Raw genomic sequence first — 17429 nt, 5'->3', positions numbered from 1 at the left:
ATCCAACAAAACCAAACCTGGTACTGACAGCATTCAATTTATATTCTCTAAGGCAATGCCCTGAAGTACTTAATGTTGTATACCTTCTCCTTTACCAGTAGAGTCAAGCCAGCTGCTAATATTTGTACATGTTGAGATCCATGTGCTATCTGAAAGAGCTTGTGCAGGCCATGCACAAGGATGTGCATAGGGTGCTTTGCATAGGAAAGGGTGGCACAGGGCGCTGGGGAAGTTCATCAGGGGGTCCTCAGGCAAGTCATCCTGTGGGGTTCAGTGGTGGGTCTCTTGGTGGAGTCTATGAGCTGATTAGTAGAGACTATGACTGGCTGTAGAGAATTGCACACCAGTTGTGCACTCTCTTCTCCCTGCTCCTAGGCTTATTCCTTCAGTGCTCTGGGTGAAGTGAGACAGAAGACCTCCCAGCTAGCTAACATTTCACAGGACCACGAAAATTAAGCACACACATCACTCACTTTCCCTAGTAGTAGAAATTGCAGGCCAATCGGGGTCTCTGTTGATACCAAGTTGTGCCACCTTGAAGCAGGGGTGACATGGGTAAAGTGAAACTGCTTATCCTGTTTAATATTTTTACTCTTGGGTTTTTTGTTCCACAGTAGAGCTGGAAACTCAGCCAGACTCTGGGGCTCACACAAAAATATTCCTGTCCATGAGTGGTTGCCAGTATTGGTGTTTCTGTGGAAATGAGAGCCAAAACTTCCCATTCTGCCATCTTGCTGATACCATTTCTGTCCTTTTTCCTCTCAATTTGTAGAGTTGACTTTGACATTTATCAAGTTAATATAAATAAACTGGTATGTTTCTGAGCAATATATTGTATTCCAATTGACTTCTTTTCCTCTCCCTAAGGAATCTAAGTTTCTGTTCATTTAAATTTATGATTTTGGCCAGGCACGGTGGCTCATGCCTGTAATCCCAGCACTTTGGAGGCTGAGGCAGGCAGATCACTTGAGGTCAGGAGTTCGAGACCAGCCTGACCAACATGGCAAAACCCCATCTCTACCAAAAATAGAAAAATTAGTCATGTTTGGTGGTGCATGCCTGTAATCCCAGCTACTCGGAAGGCTGAGGCACAAGAATCGCTTGAACCTGGGAGGTAGAGTTTGCAGTAAGCCAACATCGTGCCACCTCACTCCAGCCTGGGTGACAGAGTGAGACCCTGTCTCAAAAAAATAAATCAACATGGTTTTATAGCATATTTTAATATCTGCTATGATATACCAACCTCACCCACTTTTGATCTTATTCTTCAAAGTTTCAAAATTGACATGGCAATTCAGAGTCTTATTTTTCCAAATGTATTTTTAAAATGTATGTTGAAATCTTCAAAGCATTCTTTTCTTATATATTTTTAAATATACGTGTTGAAGGTGTAAAAGTTTCTACTGGCACTTTATTTTAAACTGTATTGAATTTTAGGACTAAATTTGGGGGAAATTGACATTTTTATCATATTGAGTCATCTCATTCATGAATATAACAGATCTCTTCACTTATTTATACCTATTGTTTTTCTATTTTTTTTTACAATTTTGTCAATAACGGTCTTAAGCATTCTTTTTTAGGTTAATTCTTAAATACTTTTATCACCTTGTGACTGTGTGAGTCAATACTCCTTAATAAACTCCCTTTGATATATACATCTATCTTATTAGTCCTGTCCCTCTAGAGAACCCTAATACACCTAGTAATGGATGTTTACAAACAAATAAGCAAAAAGCTGCTGCAAAATTTTGCATAATAGAACTCTTGAAAGCTTACTCTTTGAAACCAAGAACAAGACAAATATGCGCACGGATGCAGTTTGGATGTTTGACATCTCATCAAATCTCATGTTGAAATTTGATCCCCAATGCTAGAAGTGGGGCCTGATAGAAGGTATTTGGATTGTGGGCTTGGAGTAAGGAAGTCCGAGTCTCAAACCCTCAAAAGTAGGGAAGCTGACAGTGCAGCCTTGAAGGCCCAATGCCCCTGGCAAACTGCTGTTATGGGTCCAAGAGTCCAAAAGCTGCAGAACTTGGAGACTGATGTTCGAGGGCAGGAAGCATCCAGCATGGGAGAAAGATGGAGGCCAGAAGACTTAGCCAGTCTAGTCCTTCCACGTTCCTCTGCCTGCTTTTATCCTAGCCACGTTGGCAGCTGATTAAATGGTGCCCACCCAGATTGAGGGTTGGTCTGCCTCTCCCAGTCCACTGACTCAAATGTTAATCTCCTTCGGCAACACTCTCACAGACACGCTCAGGAACAATACTTTGAATCCTTCAATCCAATCAAGTTGACACTCAGTATTAACCATCACACTAGGTTAAAGAGATTCTCTTCTATTCTTAGTCAGCCATGAGTATTATCATGCCTGGATGGTGAATTTTCTTCAGAGCCCTTTTCTTCACATAGGTAGAAGATCAAATGCTATTTCTCTTTTAATCTGCTAATATGGTGAATTACATTAATTGATTTCTTAAGTTAAAACAATCTTGCATTTTTGGGATTAAACCCAACTTAGATACAATATATTATCTTTTTCATATATTAATGAATCTATTTTGCTAATATTTTATGGATTTCATATCTATTATGTTACTTAAGATGACATTATTTTATATGTCACCATGAAAGAACAAAAAAACTGTAAATGAAACTATGACATAACACTTTTAAAAAAATTATCAGTCAAGGTCCAAGAAGTGTAGCAGTATCCACAGGTGTTTTAATATATAATATATACATATATACACACATATATATGATTTATGTTTCCCTATGATTTATTACAAGGAATTAGCTTACACAATTGATATATAAGCTGGCCAAGGAAGTTCACAGTCAGTAGTGCAGGCTGTCAGGAAGAGAACATCATGGGCACAGGGTAAAGTTACTCTCCACAAGTGACAGTTTCTTCTCTCTCACTTACACACACACCTCCGACTAGTTTTCAGGCCTTCCAGTGGATTGAATCACGCCTTCCCAGGTTATGGAGGATAGTCTCCCTTAGTTAACCTCTTTGATTATGGACTTTCATGACATCTGTAAACTCATAGCAGTGCCTAGATTTGTATTTGATTAAATAACTGTGACTTACAGCCTAGCCAAATTGACACATTGACAAAACCTTTACAATTTTTTTGCTAATAAAATTGCATCTTATTTCTTTTTGATTATTGTTAATGAAGAGGTATTTTCATTTTTGTAAGATGATTTTGTGTCTGAATCATTTTCTAAATTCTTACATTCTGATAGTTGGTCATGGATTTAGTTTGGCATCCTCTATTGATGATGATATATAATCTGAAAATAATTGCATTTGATCATATTACCTGCAAATAATTCTCGTTAACACTCTTCATTGTATCTCTTATCTTATGGCATTGACCAGTACGTCCAGTGATACGTTAGTGGAATTCATATCAAGTGTCCTCGATCATTCTCTGATACTGGTGGGACTATGTCTAAAATTCCACTATCAACAGGATGTTTGTTTTGTTATAAATCCTTTAAGGATGTTTCCTTCCATTCCTTTTTTTTATGTTTTTAAAAATTATAACTAGATTTTGAACTTTATGAAACATTTCTTTGGTACCCATTGAGAAAACCGTGATAGCAACCCACTAGTGTGTGAATTATACTCATTGCTTTGTTAATGTTAACTACACTTTTAGGGTTTTTCTGCAATAAACCTTAGCCTATGTATTATATTTTTTCTATGCTATTTCAGTTGGTTAACACATTTTTAAAAAATAACTCATATCTATGTTATGAGTAATATGGGGTTATAATTTTCTTTTCTTTTCTAGCCTTATTTGATTTTGAAATTAAAGTTACTGTAACTTCATAAAATGTTTTAGATAACTTTTCTTCCTTTTCTACTTCCCAGAATTATTTTTCTAAGACAGGAGTTATCTGTCCCTTCAAAGTTGGCAGCACTTCCTTATAAAATTTTTGGACCAGGACCTTTTTGTAGTTCCACTATAATGTGTCATATGATAAATAGGAAATTATCTTTCTTTTACAGTGAATTTTTAATAAATATAAACCCAAATATTTGGTGTTACAAAGAGAATATGATACCATTTAACTATAGACTAATAATTAAGATGATAATTACTACATTCCATATACTTTTGAGTTGGTCTATCTAATAGGTTATACAGAAACATGTACAAAAGACAGCACCAGTGTGTTTCATCTTAAGCTCTCTCACAGTCTCTGCACTTTTCATCCCTTAGGACATACGGGACGGTTATTAAAGTCTCTGTGCTTCATCAGTCTTTCCTTCCTGTTGCTGCACATCATTTTCCACATCACGTTGGTGAGCCTTGAAGCTCAACATCGTATTGCACCTGGCTACAACTGTGAGTATTATGGTGTTTTCTTTTATTGTGTTATATACGTGCATAATAAAGCTGTGTGTCATCACACACATAGAAATCTATGCAATAATTAAATTATAAAATTCATGGAAATTTTTGGTCTTTGGCAATGCAGTGTAAATATATATAAAGAAGCTTTGCCATGGAAAATTGGATCATGAAATTAAGTTTATTAATGACTCTTCAACATGTATTGGAGATCACCCCCTATCTGCATGTAAGACATTTTCATTGAGCTTAACCTAAAATTCAAGAGTTACAGACAGCCCTTGGAGCTTTCATTACAGCGAGTAAAAAAAAAAAAGGTACAATTTCTAACGTGATGAATAGAATATAAAAGTTGAATAATATTATATGAAATTACATGACAATGACATTAATCCTATTATAAAGTACAATGTTAAGATTTCTCATGTTTTTATGGGAAAAATGTAATGACACATGTAGTTTCTTTTTTGAATTGGAAGGTTTTTTTATTAGTATTTATAGGGAAACAGTATCTCTTAAGCCTCTTATATTTTGAAGTTATGATCTGAAAGAGTCAGTATACATGTTTTATCTAGATAGCATTATCATTTGAAAATTTACCTGTCATTGAATAAATCATGCTTCAGTTTTTGCAGGGTGTGTGATTGTTACTTGAAAAAACAGAAGCAGTCAAGTAGGTGAAAGCAATTCATATGTTTTCAGTTAAACTAAAGAAACCCTGAGATATTTGAAATAGACTGTAATAACAGTTTTAACTTGTCAGTTTTTCTTTGAAGAACCCGTTTGTGGGTTTGAAATTTCCTGACCTTTCACAAGCACAAGTACAAGCAAACCTGCTCTTCTCTGTAAAGTAAAAAGGAAATCAAAATTCTTCACGGATCAGAGTATTAATTTAAATACAGTGAGGAATCCTTTAGTAAAATTTATATACATAAACTATTATCCCTCACTGCATAACTGTTAGATAGAGAGCTAAAGTTAGTGTTCATTCCAGCCATTTTATTGATTTCAGAGTTCCTTTGATAACAATGCCTATCAAGATGAATTTTTAAGATCTATTTTTAAGGTATGCTGTTTTTTAAAAATTGAAATATAATTCACACACCATAAAATTCACCCATTTAAAATATACAGTTCAGCAGTTTTTTGTTTGTTTGTTTGTTTTTGTTTTTTTTTTTGAGACGGAATCTCACTCTGTCACCCAGGCTGGAGTGCAGTGGCACAATCTCAGCTCACTGCAAGCTCTGCCTCCCGGGTTCACGCCATTCTCCTGCCTCAGCCTCCTGAGTAGCTGGGACTACAGGTGCCTGCCACCATGCCCAGCTATTTATTTTATTTTATTTTTTGTATTTTTTAGTAGAGACAGGGTTTCACCGTGTTAGCCAGGATGGTCTCAATCTCCTGACCTTGTGATCCGCCTGCCTCGGCCTCCCAAAGTGCTGGGATTACAGGCGTGAGCCACCACACCCAGCCACAGTTCAGCAGTTTTTAGTATATTCAAAGGTTGTGCAGCTATCACCACTGTCTAATTCCAAAACACTATCATCACCCCCAAAGGAAACTTCATGCCCATGAATAGTTATTTCTCATTCCTTTCCCAGCCATCTCTAGGCAACCACTAACCTACTTTCTGTCTTTATTAGATTTGTCTATTCTGGACATTTTATCTATATGCAATTATACAATCTATGACTTTTGTATATGACTTCCTTAATTTAGGATAAAGTTTTCAAGATTTGTCAATGTTGTAGCATTTATCAATACTTTAACCCTTTTCTTGGCTGTATAATATTCAATTGTTAAAATGCGTTTTAATGTTTGATGAAAAACCACATGTTATCCCATTATTAAAGTCTTGATGAAACACAGTGTTTAAATAAGCGTACTTTGGTTATGTTATCTTGATAAAGAGCATTTATTATATTTCACCAGGTTCACATCTTTTTGGACTTAATAGAGATGTTAGCAGCCATAATGTTAATAGTATTATTATCTTATATGATACAGTGCTTATTAACCAAAAATCCCTTGGATATTTCTTAATAAGGCACTCTAGGACCATAAGGAAGAATCTTATAACTAAAGGTGTTCTTTTTCAAAAATGATGAGTTCTTCATCACTAGAAATATTTCATTATAGGATGCATCACAACTTATCAGATTTTTAAATTTTGAGTATACATATATATATATAAAACTTACTCATGTCTGCAAAAAAATTTAGGTTGCTGAGTAATATAGGAAGGTGGCTGGAGGGTGGAAGTGAAATTCATGATCTCTTCTGACTCACAGAGTCTAAGTGTTTCTATTTCAAATTGATGATTTTCCATAATTCTACAAATGTCAAAATAAAAATATGATATGCTAAAACAACATTCTTTTCTCTGCATTTATAACTGCAGTTACTCTATGTTCTCCACAGAGTATAGACAGACAGGCAAGCTTACACAAACACACACACACACACACACACACACATTTGTTCTTGCTTTGGCTCCTTCCTCCCAGGCAAAAATTCACAATACCTGGACACTTCAGGTGGGACCTCAACTAGTACCATGAAGAAGTCTGTATTTCCCAGTGGTGAAGGGAGGCAGCCATCTCAAGTGTAGTTACAGCTGGCCTCTTGACCTGCCTCTTTCTAGGCCTTCCTTGCCCAACCAATACTAAGGAGCTAGGTCTGCCTCTCCTAACCTCGCTCCTAAATATATGGGCTTTGATATTTCCATGTCTCTGTCAAAGACAGTTTTTATTCATACACAAATGCCCTCTGCAGTCATCCTATATTGCAATATAGTTTGAACATGTCAGCATCTAACATAACATCTTCCCTTTCCTTTTTTTTGCTATCCCCAGATGAAAGCTCTACTCAGTTATGAGTCAATTTAATAGAAGTCATAATAGTAAACTTTATTTCCATAAAGTTAAATTCCAATTTGAAGTTTATTTCTACAAAAGTTTATAGTTCCAATTTCAAGTTCCAGTATTTTTGATGAAGTAACCAATAGAGAAGGGTATGTGAAAGATTGAGTGAAAAAAGAAAAACTTGAGTTTTTTACTTCCAGCCATAGGAACCTTGAAGGTGGGTTTATAGAAATCATAAATTTCTTCTGAAAAACTAGTGATGCCTGTAATCGCATTGGCTCATCAGGTGTTATAGATTTTTTTAGTTTAGTTTTATGTGTAGCATTTAAAATTAATATATTCTTGAAAAAGGATAAAAGAGAAGAACAAACAAACTTCAGAGCTTTGCAAACTAGTTTAGTCCAAGATTGACACAGACCAGGTTTTCAGCCCAGAGCGCTTTTTAATGATCAAGTTATATAAACTGAAAATACTGTTAGTGTGGGTAATGGAAACACTGACTTTTAATTTAGAATTGACTTCACTTCACTAATGTTATTGTTTCTCAAGCATTTGGAGTTATGATTATACCATCAGAGATGTAAACACAAACTCAGTTATTTCGATATCCCAAATTTGAAGTTTATCCTTTTTTGGCATCTGTATAGATAACATAGCAAAAATTCAAATAAAAAGACAAAAGCTGTCTTGGTCATCAGTGTTGTACATTTTGAATGTTTTCTGTATGTTCAAGACATTGGTAAATTAAAATTAAAACCCAGATAAGTCAGGTTACCCAATCATATTCAAGTAGTATTCAAATTCAAGACCACCAAGTGCTTATTTATAAGTGTTTAATTTTGTTTTCCTAACAACTTCTTTCCCCCATTTAAAACGCATACCCTCACCCTCATTATTGCAAAAGGTCCCAGCATCTCTTAGGAATCTGACATAAGTTTTGGTGGGACAACAGTAGCATTTATAAATATTGAGTCATTGAAAGTTCTTGTTCCTCCAGAGTCCTGTGAATATTAACTGGCAGTAATAAAGATTTTTTCAAACTACCCTATTTAGATTTTGACTAGTTGGCAGGTCTGTTAAAGGTGCCGTTGTGCAGAACTGAAACTTAACACCACTCGCTTCTGCCTTTTTTTTTTTCCCCTCATTTCAAAAACAGTGTTCTTATAGGTAAGTGAGGAGTCCATGGGGGCAGGGGACACCTCTGTAAATTTTGCTCAAACATATGTTGTGCCGCTTACTAAAATATTTTCATTCCACCAAAACTATCCTACTTAAATAAATGTAAACCCGGTTTCAATTATGTCATTACAGATTACATAGATGTAGTTTGTTTGACTCCGTGTTAGATGTGTGGCAATGTTAATGAAATTTGAAGGCCGGTCTGGATTCTTGTGCTGTGCTTAAAGCATGCTATTGATTGAAAGAAACTTTTGAGTTAGAAACTTTATAAGGAAAATTTGTGGTGATAATATCTCCTGTTTATAGAGCATCTATGAACCATGAGACCCTAGGGATTATTCAATTCCTTTTTTAATTAATGACTCCTTCCTTTCTTGTTCCAGGTGGGCTTTGCTATTCTTTAAGTTAGGCACTCTCTGTATCCAAGCTTTGTCCTATTCATTCTCTAAACAAGTCCTCAGGGTGGACAGGGCTGTGCAGCTGGACCCCTGTGCTCTGTGTGCAGGCCCCAGCCTGAGGAGGAGCTGAGCCAGGAGATTCCTTCCTCAGGCTCTATCCAGCGGCAAGCAGTGAATTCCTTTGATTTACATCAAGAGGCTGGTCTCCTGGCCAAGCCTTGCCCATGGAGGGCTATGCCTTTGTGTAGTCTCTTTTCTCCAAGAGGCTGCCCTTTTTCTGTATAAACGCAGTGCCCAACCTGCAGATAGTGCTGAGTTAGGGATTGCAATGAAGAAACGGGCTCTAGAGGGCAAAAGAGTTGCATGAAGCCATTGCATGTCTCAGCTGGAGTCTGAGCAGGGATCTGTCTGGCTTTCCATTCTTCCCCCATCTTTATGGAGCTCCTTCTTCATCATGTGTGTAAGATTGTTTCCTCCACTGTGGTTCCTAGGACTTTGGACAAATCTATTTTCAAAGGGCTAAAATTAGCGTTTCTGGTGCTTAGTCCATGATTTTCTTTGCTTGGTTATTTGTCCTTATAATTAACTGAATATTTTCAATGGCAGCATTCCTGGTTGGATTCAGCTTCCCCCAAAGGTTAGCCCCCTCAGATGCATTGCTCTTTCCCCCTGTGGGAGGAAGGGCATCTAGAGTTTCATCTTTTCTCTTTCTACAAGCACATGAAACTTGGTCCAGAAGCCCACCGACCAAGAAATTAGGATGGGCCTCAATAGTGTTTTTTCCTGTCGTGCTTCTATCCTTGAAACACACAAGGCTCCCAGTGCCAAGAATCAAGGTATCAAGCGTTGGCCTACAACAAGAAGACTGAGGGACAGACCCAGCCTGGCAGTTTATCCTCCCATCCCGACGACTGTGGGGAGGACTACAGAGTGAGCCGCTGCTGTGTATACTCTGCTTGCCAGTACAAGTGCTGACTCATCCCTTGGCACACAAAGCTGTAAACTTCACCCCATGCTTCATTAGTTGTGCTAATTGGAGATGGACCCTAGATCTGCAGAATCACCTGGTGGATCCATCCTCATACAAATAATTCCATTCTCATACATATGAAATTCTGGATGTTAATTTTTCATATTTGAGACAGTACCATGGAGAAAAGAGCTAATAAGTACGAAATGGGAGACAAAATACATAAACGCAAACTCACACCCTTCATGTTCTGAGTCATTTTTTGAAACCACTCTTGGCTGCCTGCTTTCTTCTGATAGCTGATCAGTGAGGCGGCTTGGGTTCCTCACCTTGCCCCGTCCCCTTCTCTTTCCATTCCCTAACTCATTCAGGTACCACACACAGCCCTCTTCTCTCCTCGGGCCAGCTTCCTGAAAGCAGACGTTGCCACTCAATACAACGATTTAAAAAACTGGTCCAAGCTATAACTTTACTTCTGGCCACAGGATGCCATTGTCTAATTTCTCTGAAAAGTATGTGGATCATATATATACCTTCTGATCACGTATAGGAGACCTTTGCCTTAAGTTCTATTTCCTTCCACCCCTGGTAGTTGAGGCACTGACTCACGGAGACACATGCTGACCTAGATGGAGCCTGCAGCTCTGCATAGTGGGCAAAGACACATTTATGATCAGTAGACTCTGGATGGAAGCATTGCTGAAAGAGAACTTTTGTAGCCCAATATCTGATGGAGTCAACGCTCTTAGAGTAATGAATACACATTGTTTTTACTGCCAAAAGCTAGACACAGGCACGAAGGCGAGCTGAGTGGCGGCACTGCATGACATCCATCCGTATGAACAACCCTTAGGCCAATGCCATGTCGATATTTTGATTCACCTTTAGTAATAGATAGGGATGCTTACTTTATGCAGCAGTTTTCAAATAGAAGATCTCATTTTATCCTGATAAATATTTTTCATGACAAGTTTTATGCTATTTAATATATGAGAAAATTTAGGATCTTGGGTGACTGTGAGCTAGTCGCATATCTCTGTGCCTCAGTTTCCTCAACTGTCAAATGAAGATAACAGCTATCATCTCATAGGTTGTTGTGAGGTTCGAGTTAATATAGGCCATGCCCTTGGGACTGTGCTTGACCCATTGTAAGTGGTCAAATAGTACAAGCTGTTGTTCTTGTTGTTGCTGTTATTAGAGAAGTCCTAATTCTTGCCCAAGGTCATACACTACTACAAGGTAATAGAGACAACTCCAAACAAAATCCTGTCTCCAAATTATGTACAGTCACATGGATGAAATTTGGAAATTACAGAACCTGCATGGTACCAAATCATTCTCTATGATAGTCTTTTTCAGTTTCTTGCCAATGCTGTTATATTGGGGTTTGTACCTACTCTACTCCATGTGGTTAGAACCCCAAATAAATGGGCTAAATGGCACTGGGTGGAAGGCAGCATCAGTGATGTGTGTCTTTAGTGACCCTCAGTTTTCCTTCCAGAATTTTTCACCTTCTCAGCAGCCTCTCCACCGCAGTCTGTCACTCCACCTGCCCCACCGCTGCAGCCTTGGGCCTGGCCTGGCCTTCTGAATATTTTATGGCCCTTTTCTCATTCCGGCATCTACCTGAAAGCTTGTCATCTGCTCCCATGACCTCCAGCTCAGAGTAATAGATAATAAATATATTATTCACTATTTATTACCTTTTCTACATTGTAGAACTTTAGAAGAAAGAGGAACATGATGGAAGAGTTAGGAGGAAATTGAACTAACATTTTCGTGTAAACTAAAGTAACACTCTGCTGTTATTACCTTTTTTTTTTTTTTTTTTTGAGAAGGAGTCTCGCTGTGTCACCCAGTCTGGGTGTATTTTTAGGAGAGATGGGGTTTCACCATGTTGGCCAGGCTGATCTCAAACTCTTGACCTCAAGTGATCTGCCCACCTTGGCCTCCCAAAGTGCTGGGATCACAGGTGTGAGCCACCACACCCGGCTGCCGTTGTTATCTAATTCTTACCATATCTCTTAAAAGTGTTGGCTTTCACTATCGTATTACTGGTGGGGAAAGTGAGTCCCAGAGGCAAAAAGTGCCTCGCCTTAGGCTGCTCATTACTGAGTAACAGAGCCGGAATTAAATTCAGGTCTCCTGGACTACACAGTCTGTACTCTTTCCAGTACACCCTGCACCCTCATACGTGTGCTAGGGAAAATTTTATGCAGAATTGGACTTTGGTTAATTAGATTTTGAGGAATAGATATGATTAGGATACATAAATTTTGGAGGCTGTGCCGGGTGAGAGGATAGTTAATCTAATATACTAACTCTGGTTAAAGTATGAATGGCCGGAAGTGACTGTATATGCTTGACTTTGTAAATGATATTGGCCTTTAGGAATACCTTCACCCTTACGAGTGAGTCATGGGGACAGTCGGAACTGCATTGCTTAGGAGCTGGGTGCGCATTCATCATTGGGGATATGTTTTCCCAGCCTCCTTGAGCCCGCCGTCCCTACCACCTCCTCCAAGTGGGTCCTGTCATAGCCTTGTGTCAACTTGTTAATAACCAAGGTCTCCTGGTCTAAGATGGTTTTAATCTGTATTTTTAAAGTCTGAGGAAATTGGAGATGTTTTTCCTAAAGATATAAATAAAACAGTAAATAACAAGAATGTACTGGATGACTCTTGGTGTTCAGAAATTTACTTCCCTGAAGTGTGTGTCGCCCTGAGATTCTAGATCCTGAGGCTGTTCCCAGAATTACACATAGGTAGTCTAATCCATTCTCTACACAGCAGTTTTTCAAAATTTTGAAGATGGCTTTGATGCCACATCAGTATTTTTCCAGATGCCTCTTGAGTCCCTTATCCTCTTGTATTTGCCAAGCTTGTTGGTCAATGTTCCATGGCTGAGTGGTAAGATAGCATCAGTGTCTGGTCATGGGGAGTCACCAGGGCCTGATTAATGCCAAACATCAAGGGGCAGTGACTTTCCTTGTTCTGGTAACTGTCCTTCCCATCGGTGGAAATTGCCGTATTGTGGATTAATGTAGAGCTTTTCTGACCTGAAACATAGATCTGTTTCTTGTGAAACCCTATTTATGTTTCTCTAAAAGCAGATATGCTCCCATCTTTGATTTAGCATTTTGATTCTGCTCGTACACAGAGCTTCCTTCCCTACCTTATATCACCTTTATCTCTTCCCGTAATAGGGCAAAATTTCTAGAGTTCCTGGCATGGATCAAGCACTCTAACAAGTCTTCGTTTCCTTCCTCTTTCCCCTGACTCACCGCATCTCACACCCAGCCGTGTGTGTGTGTGTGTGTGTGTGTGAAACATCTTTTTGGTTCTAAGTTTTGCTCTAAATCAGTAATAATAACATCTTCCATGTATAATTTCCCATTATGTTCCAGGCATATTTATAATGTCTTGATTCTGCATTATAGTACTGCTAGTTCCTTGATATTTTACTCATTTGCAGATAAAGAGACTTAACAAAAACAGACGAATTAAGTTGTGAAAAAAAGGAAGAAATATAGTGATAGCATCCAGGGTCACCCATGGAGGGTGCTGGGGCCCTGGGCACCCGTGTGCATGTAGGGCAATGGGCTCATCTAAACAGGCGAAGAGCTGCAGGAAAGCTGTATTTCTGTATTTCTCCCTACCCCATGGTTGTCATCTCCTCCCTCCCGTTGCCAATTCCAATAAGCTTTCTACTGCCTGGCCACGCCTTGGCCCATGTTATTCCCCTGGGAGAATGTCTTTACACACACTGCCAGTCCTCTGCCAGGTCCATTCTTCAATACTGGCCACTTCCTCCAGATAACCCGAGTTGATACCCCCAGGTAGATGGGGTCAGAAGTCTTTGGGCTCCCAAATACCCAGAGTATCAGTCATTAAACTTTTAATGTTGAGTGATAATCACTGATTTTATATGTTCTCCCATTAGAATATGATCAAATTAAGCGTAGAACCTCTCATGTTTCATTTATTTTTGTAACCTGAGCACCGACCAGAGTGGCTGATGTATAGCATACTGCCCAACAATTGAAGAATGAATAAATGAATTAATAGCAGCCAAAAAGGTGGAAATATAAGTATGGCAAAGACAAAATTTGATGACTCTCTTGCTTTGTTTTGTGACCGATTCTCGGTGGTGTCCTCACCTGCTGGACCTGTAAGTAAACAATTGAGGAGAGCGGCTAAGTGCACCCATGCCCTCTCTTGGCCAGGAGCTCTGTCCCCTCACTCCTCTCCTACAGGTGCATACCCCAAATCCTGCTCAGATAGCTGTTCCCACTTCTCGTCTTTTTAATTCATGAAGAAATATTAGAATGACATGTTTTATTTCTCTTTAGAAATTATTTATCAAATAAAGTTACTTGGTATTTATTTCCTTTGCAAAAAAAATTTGGATTTCTATTTGGATTTGGGAAAATTAAGACAGAAAACCATAAATGAGAAAGCTAGAGTTAGAAGTGGCAAGGAAGGAAAGAGAAGAAAAGGAGGCATGGGACTGTGCTTTAACAAGGAGGCCTCAATAAGAAGTGAGGGCAGGGTCGGGCGCAGTGGGTCACGCTTGTAATCCCAGCACTTTGGGAGGCCGAGGCGGGCGGATCACGAGGTCAGGAGATCGAGACCACAGTGAAACCCCGTCTCTACTAAAAATACAAAAAAATTAGCCGGGCGTGGTGGCGGGCGCCTGTAGTCCCAGCTACTCGGAGAGGCTGAGGCAGGAGAATGGCGTGAACCCAGGAGGCGGAGCTTGCAGTGAGCCGAGATTGCGCCACTGCACTCCAGCCTGGGCGACAGAGCGAGACTCCGTCTCAAAAAAAAAAAAAAAAAAAAAAAGGTGAGGGCGGAAGAGCCCCCAGATGAGTAACAGGGAGTCATGATCTTCACGCCCGTCTGCTCCCCACCACACCGACCAGTCCTTGCTGTAAGACAAATCACAGAGCAGGAAGTTTAAAATGATTTGGGATTGATTTGGTTTGCTTAAATAACAAATTCTCTAGCCTCAGCTTCACAATGCAGCATTTCTAGTGTAAATTATTTACAATAAAAGCACTAAGGCAAGTCTGTGTGGTATGGAAGTAAACTCAACCTCAAAATTATAGACGAACAACGTAAAGCTATAACTGTATGTTTTCAAATTTTGGGAATATGGAAGGACATTTCAAAGGCATTTGAAAGCAGCAGAATTGGACTAAGCATAGTCATGACATTCTAGAAAATATTAGTTGTATGACATAAGCTTAGTTATTTTTCAGACTTACAAAATTGATGTATATTTTAGGGCTTAGGTAGGTGGATTTATAAATAAAAAACATTTTTTCCTATAATCAGGAGTTTGGATTTAGACAATTCTTCTTGATTTTGAGTATTGAGAATATAATTTAGGCATCTAGAAGCTTGGCAAAGCGGTTGCTAATATAATTTGTGCCTTACATTCACTTGAGAGACATTTAAACATTTCATGGTGATTCATGTTGCAGAATATGAGCTTATAAAAACATTAATATTATATCAAACATTAATATAAAAGTATTATAATACATTATAAACAACTGTTTTGCATGTTGATTTAACATTTATTTTTTGAAAAAAAGTATTTTCTTTGCAAATGTGTATCACATTATTGATAATTTTTTTTTAAATATTTTTTCTTTACCTTGCACTTTTATTTTGTATATAATCTCTTATTTTATAAATGGACAAAACTCTTGAAGAACCCCAAACTATTGTTAAGAAGTAACACCATAGAGTAAGATTTGATTGCTGAAGTCCAGCACTTCCCATCAACATACCACCATCATTCTTCACACAACTAGAGAACATTCCTAAAATTCACATGGAACCAAAAAGTATCCACGTAGCAAAAGCAAGACTAACCAAAAAGAACAAATCTGGAGGCATCACATTACCTGACTTCAAACTATACTATAAGACCATAGTCATCAAAACAGCATGGTACTGGTATAAAAATAGGCACATAGACTAATGGAATAGACTAGAGAACCCAGAAATAAAGCCAAATGCTTAACAGCTAACTGATCTTTGATAAAGCAAACAAGAACATAAAGTGAGGAAAGGACACCGTATGTGACAAATGGTGCTGGGATAATTGGCAAGCCACAGATAGAAGAATGAAACTGGATTCTCATCTCTTACCTTATACAAAAATCAACTCAAAATGGATCAAAGACTTAAATCTAAGACCTGAAGCCATAAAAATTCTAGAAGATAACATTGGAAAAACCCTTCTAGCCATTGGCAAAGACTTCATGACCAGGAACCCAAAAGCAAATGTAACAAAAACGAAGATAAGTAGATGGGACTTCATTAAACTAAAAAGCTTCTGTACAGCATAATAATAATAATAATAATAATAATAATAATAATAATCAGCAGAGTAAACAGACAACCCACAGAGTGGGAGAAAATCTCCACAATCTATACATCTGACAAAAGACTAATATCCAAAATCTATAAGGAACTCAAACAAATCAGTAAGGAAACAAAGAATCTGATTTAAAAAGTGGGCTAAGGACATGAATAGACAGTTCTCAAAAGAAGATATACAAATGGCCAACAAACATATGAAAAAATGCTCAACATGGCTAATTATCAGTGAAATGCAAATCAAAACCACAGTGCGATACCACTTCTCTCCTACAACAATGGCCATAATAAAAAAAAAATAGATGTTGGCATGGATGTGGTAAAAAGGAAACACTTTTACACTGTTGATGGGAATGTAAACTAGTACAACCACTGTGGAAAACAGTGTGGAGATTCCTTAAAGAGCTAAAAGTAGAACTACCATTGGATCCAGCAATCCCACCCCTTGGTGCCTACCTAGAGGAAAAGAAGTCATTATATGAAAAAAATACTTGCACACACATGTTTATAGGAGCACAATTTGTAATTGCAAAAAATATGGAACCAGCCCAAATGCTCATCAATCCATGAGTGGATAAAGAAAATGTGATATATAGGCTGGGTGTGGTGGCTCACACCTGTAATCCCAGCACTTTGGGAGGCCGAGGCAGGTGGATCACGAGGTCGGGAGATTGAGACCAACCTGTCTAACATGGGGAAATCCCATCTCTACTGAAAATACAAAAAATGAGCTGGGCATTGTGGCATGTGCCTGTAATCCCAGCTACTCAGGAGGCTGAGGCAGGTGAATTGCTTGAACCTGGGAGGCGGAGGTTGCAGTGAGCCGAGATCGCACCACTGCACTCCAGCCTGGGTGACAGAGTGAAACTCCATCTCAAAAAAAAAAAAAAAAAAACCAGAGAAAATGTGGTATATATACATGTATCATGGAATACTACTCAGCCATAAAAAAGAACCAAATAATGGCATTTGCAGCAACCTGGATAGAACTGGAGATCATTCTTCTAAATGAAGTAACTCGGGAATGGGAAACCAAACATTGTATGTTCTCACTCATAAGTGGGAGCTAAGCTATGAGAAAACAAAGGTATAAGAATGATACAATGGACTTTGGGGACTTGGGGGAAAAGGCAGGAGGTGGGTGAGGGATAAAAGACAACACATTGGGTACAGTGTACACTGCTCGGGTGATGGGTGAACCAAAGTCTCAAAAGTCACCACTAAAGAACTTATTCATGTAACCAAACAAC

At 38.5% G+C, this 17429-nt stretch overlaps 1 protein-coding gene across 2 annotated transcripts in view; it reads left to right on the top strand.

The window, feature by feature from the left end:
- PIEZO2 (piezo type mechanosensitive ion channel component 2) overlaps window positions 1-17429 on the top strand; it is a 475806-nt gene that overhangs the window by 162239 nt on the left and 296138 nt on the right. For both annotated transcript variants that reach the window (XM_030810771.1, XM_030810770.1), the window contains exon 3: window positions 4242-4367. In XM_030810771.1, the coding sequence (XP_030666631.1) occupies window positions 4242-4367 (126 nt within the window). The remainder of the gene's footprint in view (window positions 1-4241; window positions 4368-17429) is intronic.

This window comes from Nomascus leucogenys, chromosome 4, assembly GCF_006542625.1.
Source record: "Nomascus leucogenys isolate Asia chromosome 4, Asia_NLE_v1, whole genome shotgun sequence".
Classification (NCBI taxonomy): Eukaryota; Metazoa; Chordata; class Mammalia; order Primates; family Hylobatidae; genus Nomascus; species Nomascus leucogenys.
Note: the sequence above shows the minus strand (reverse complement) of the source record. Positions and strands in the feature narration are given on the sequence as shown.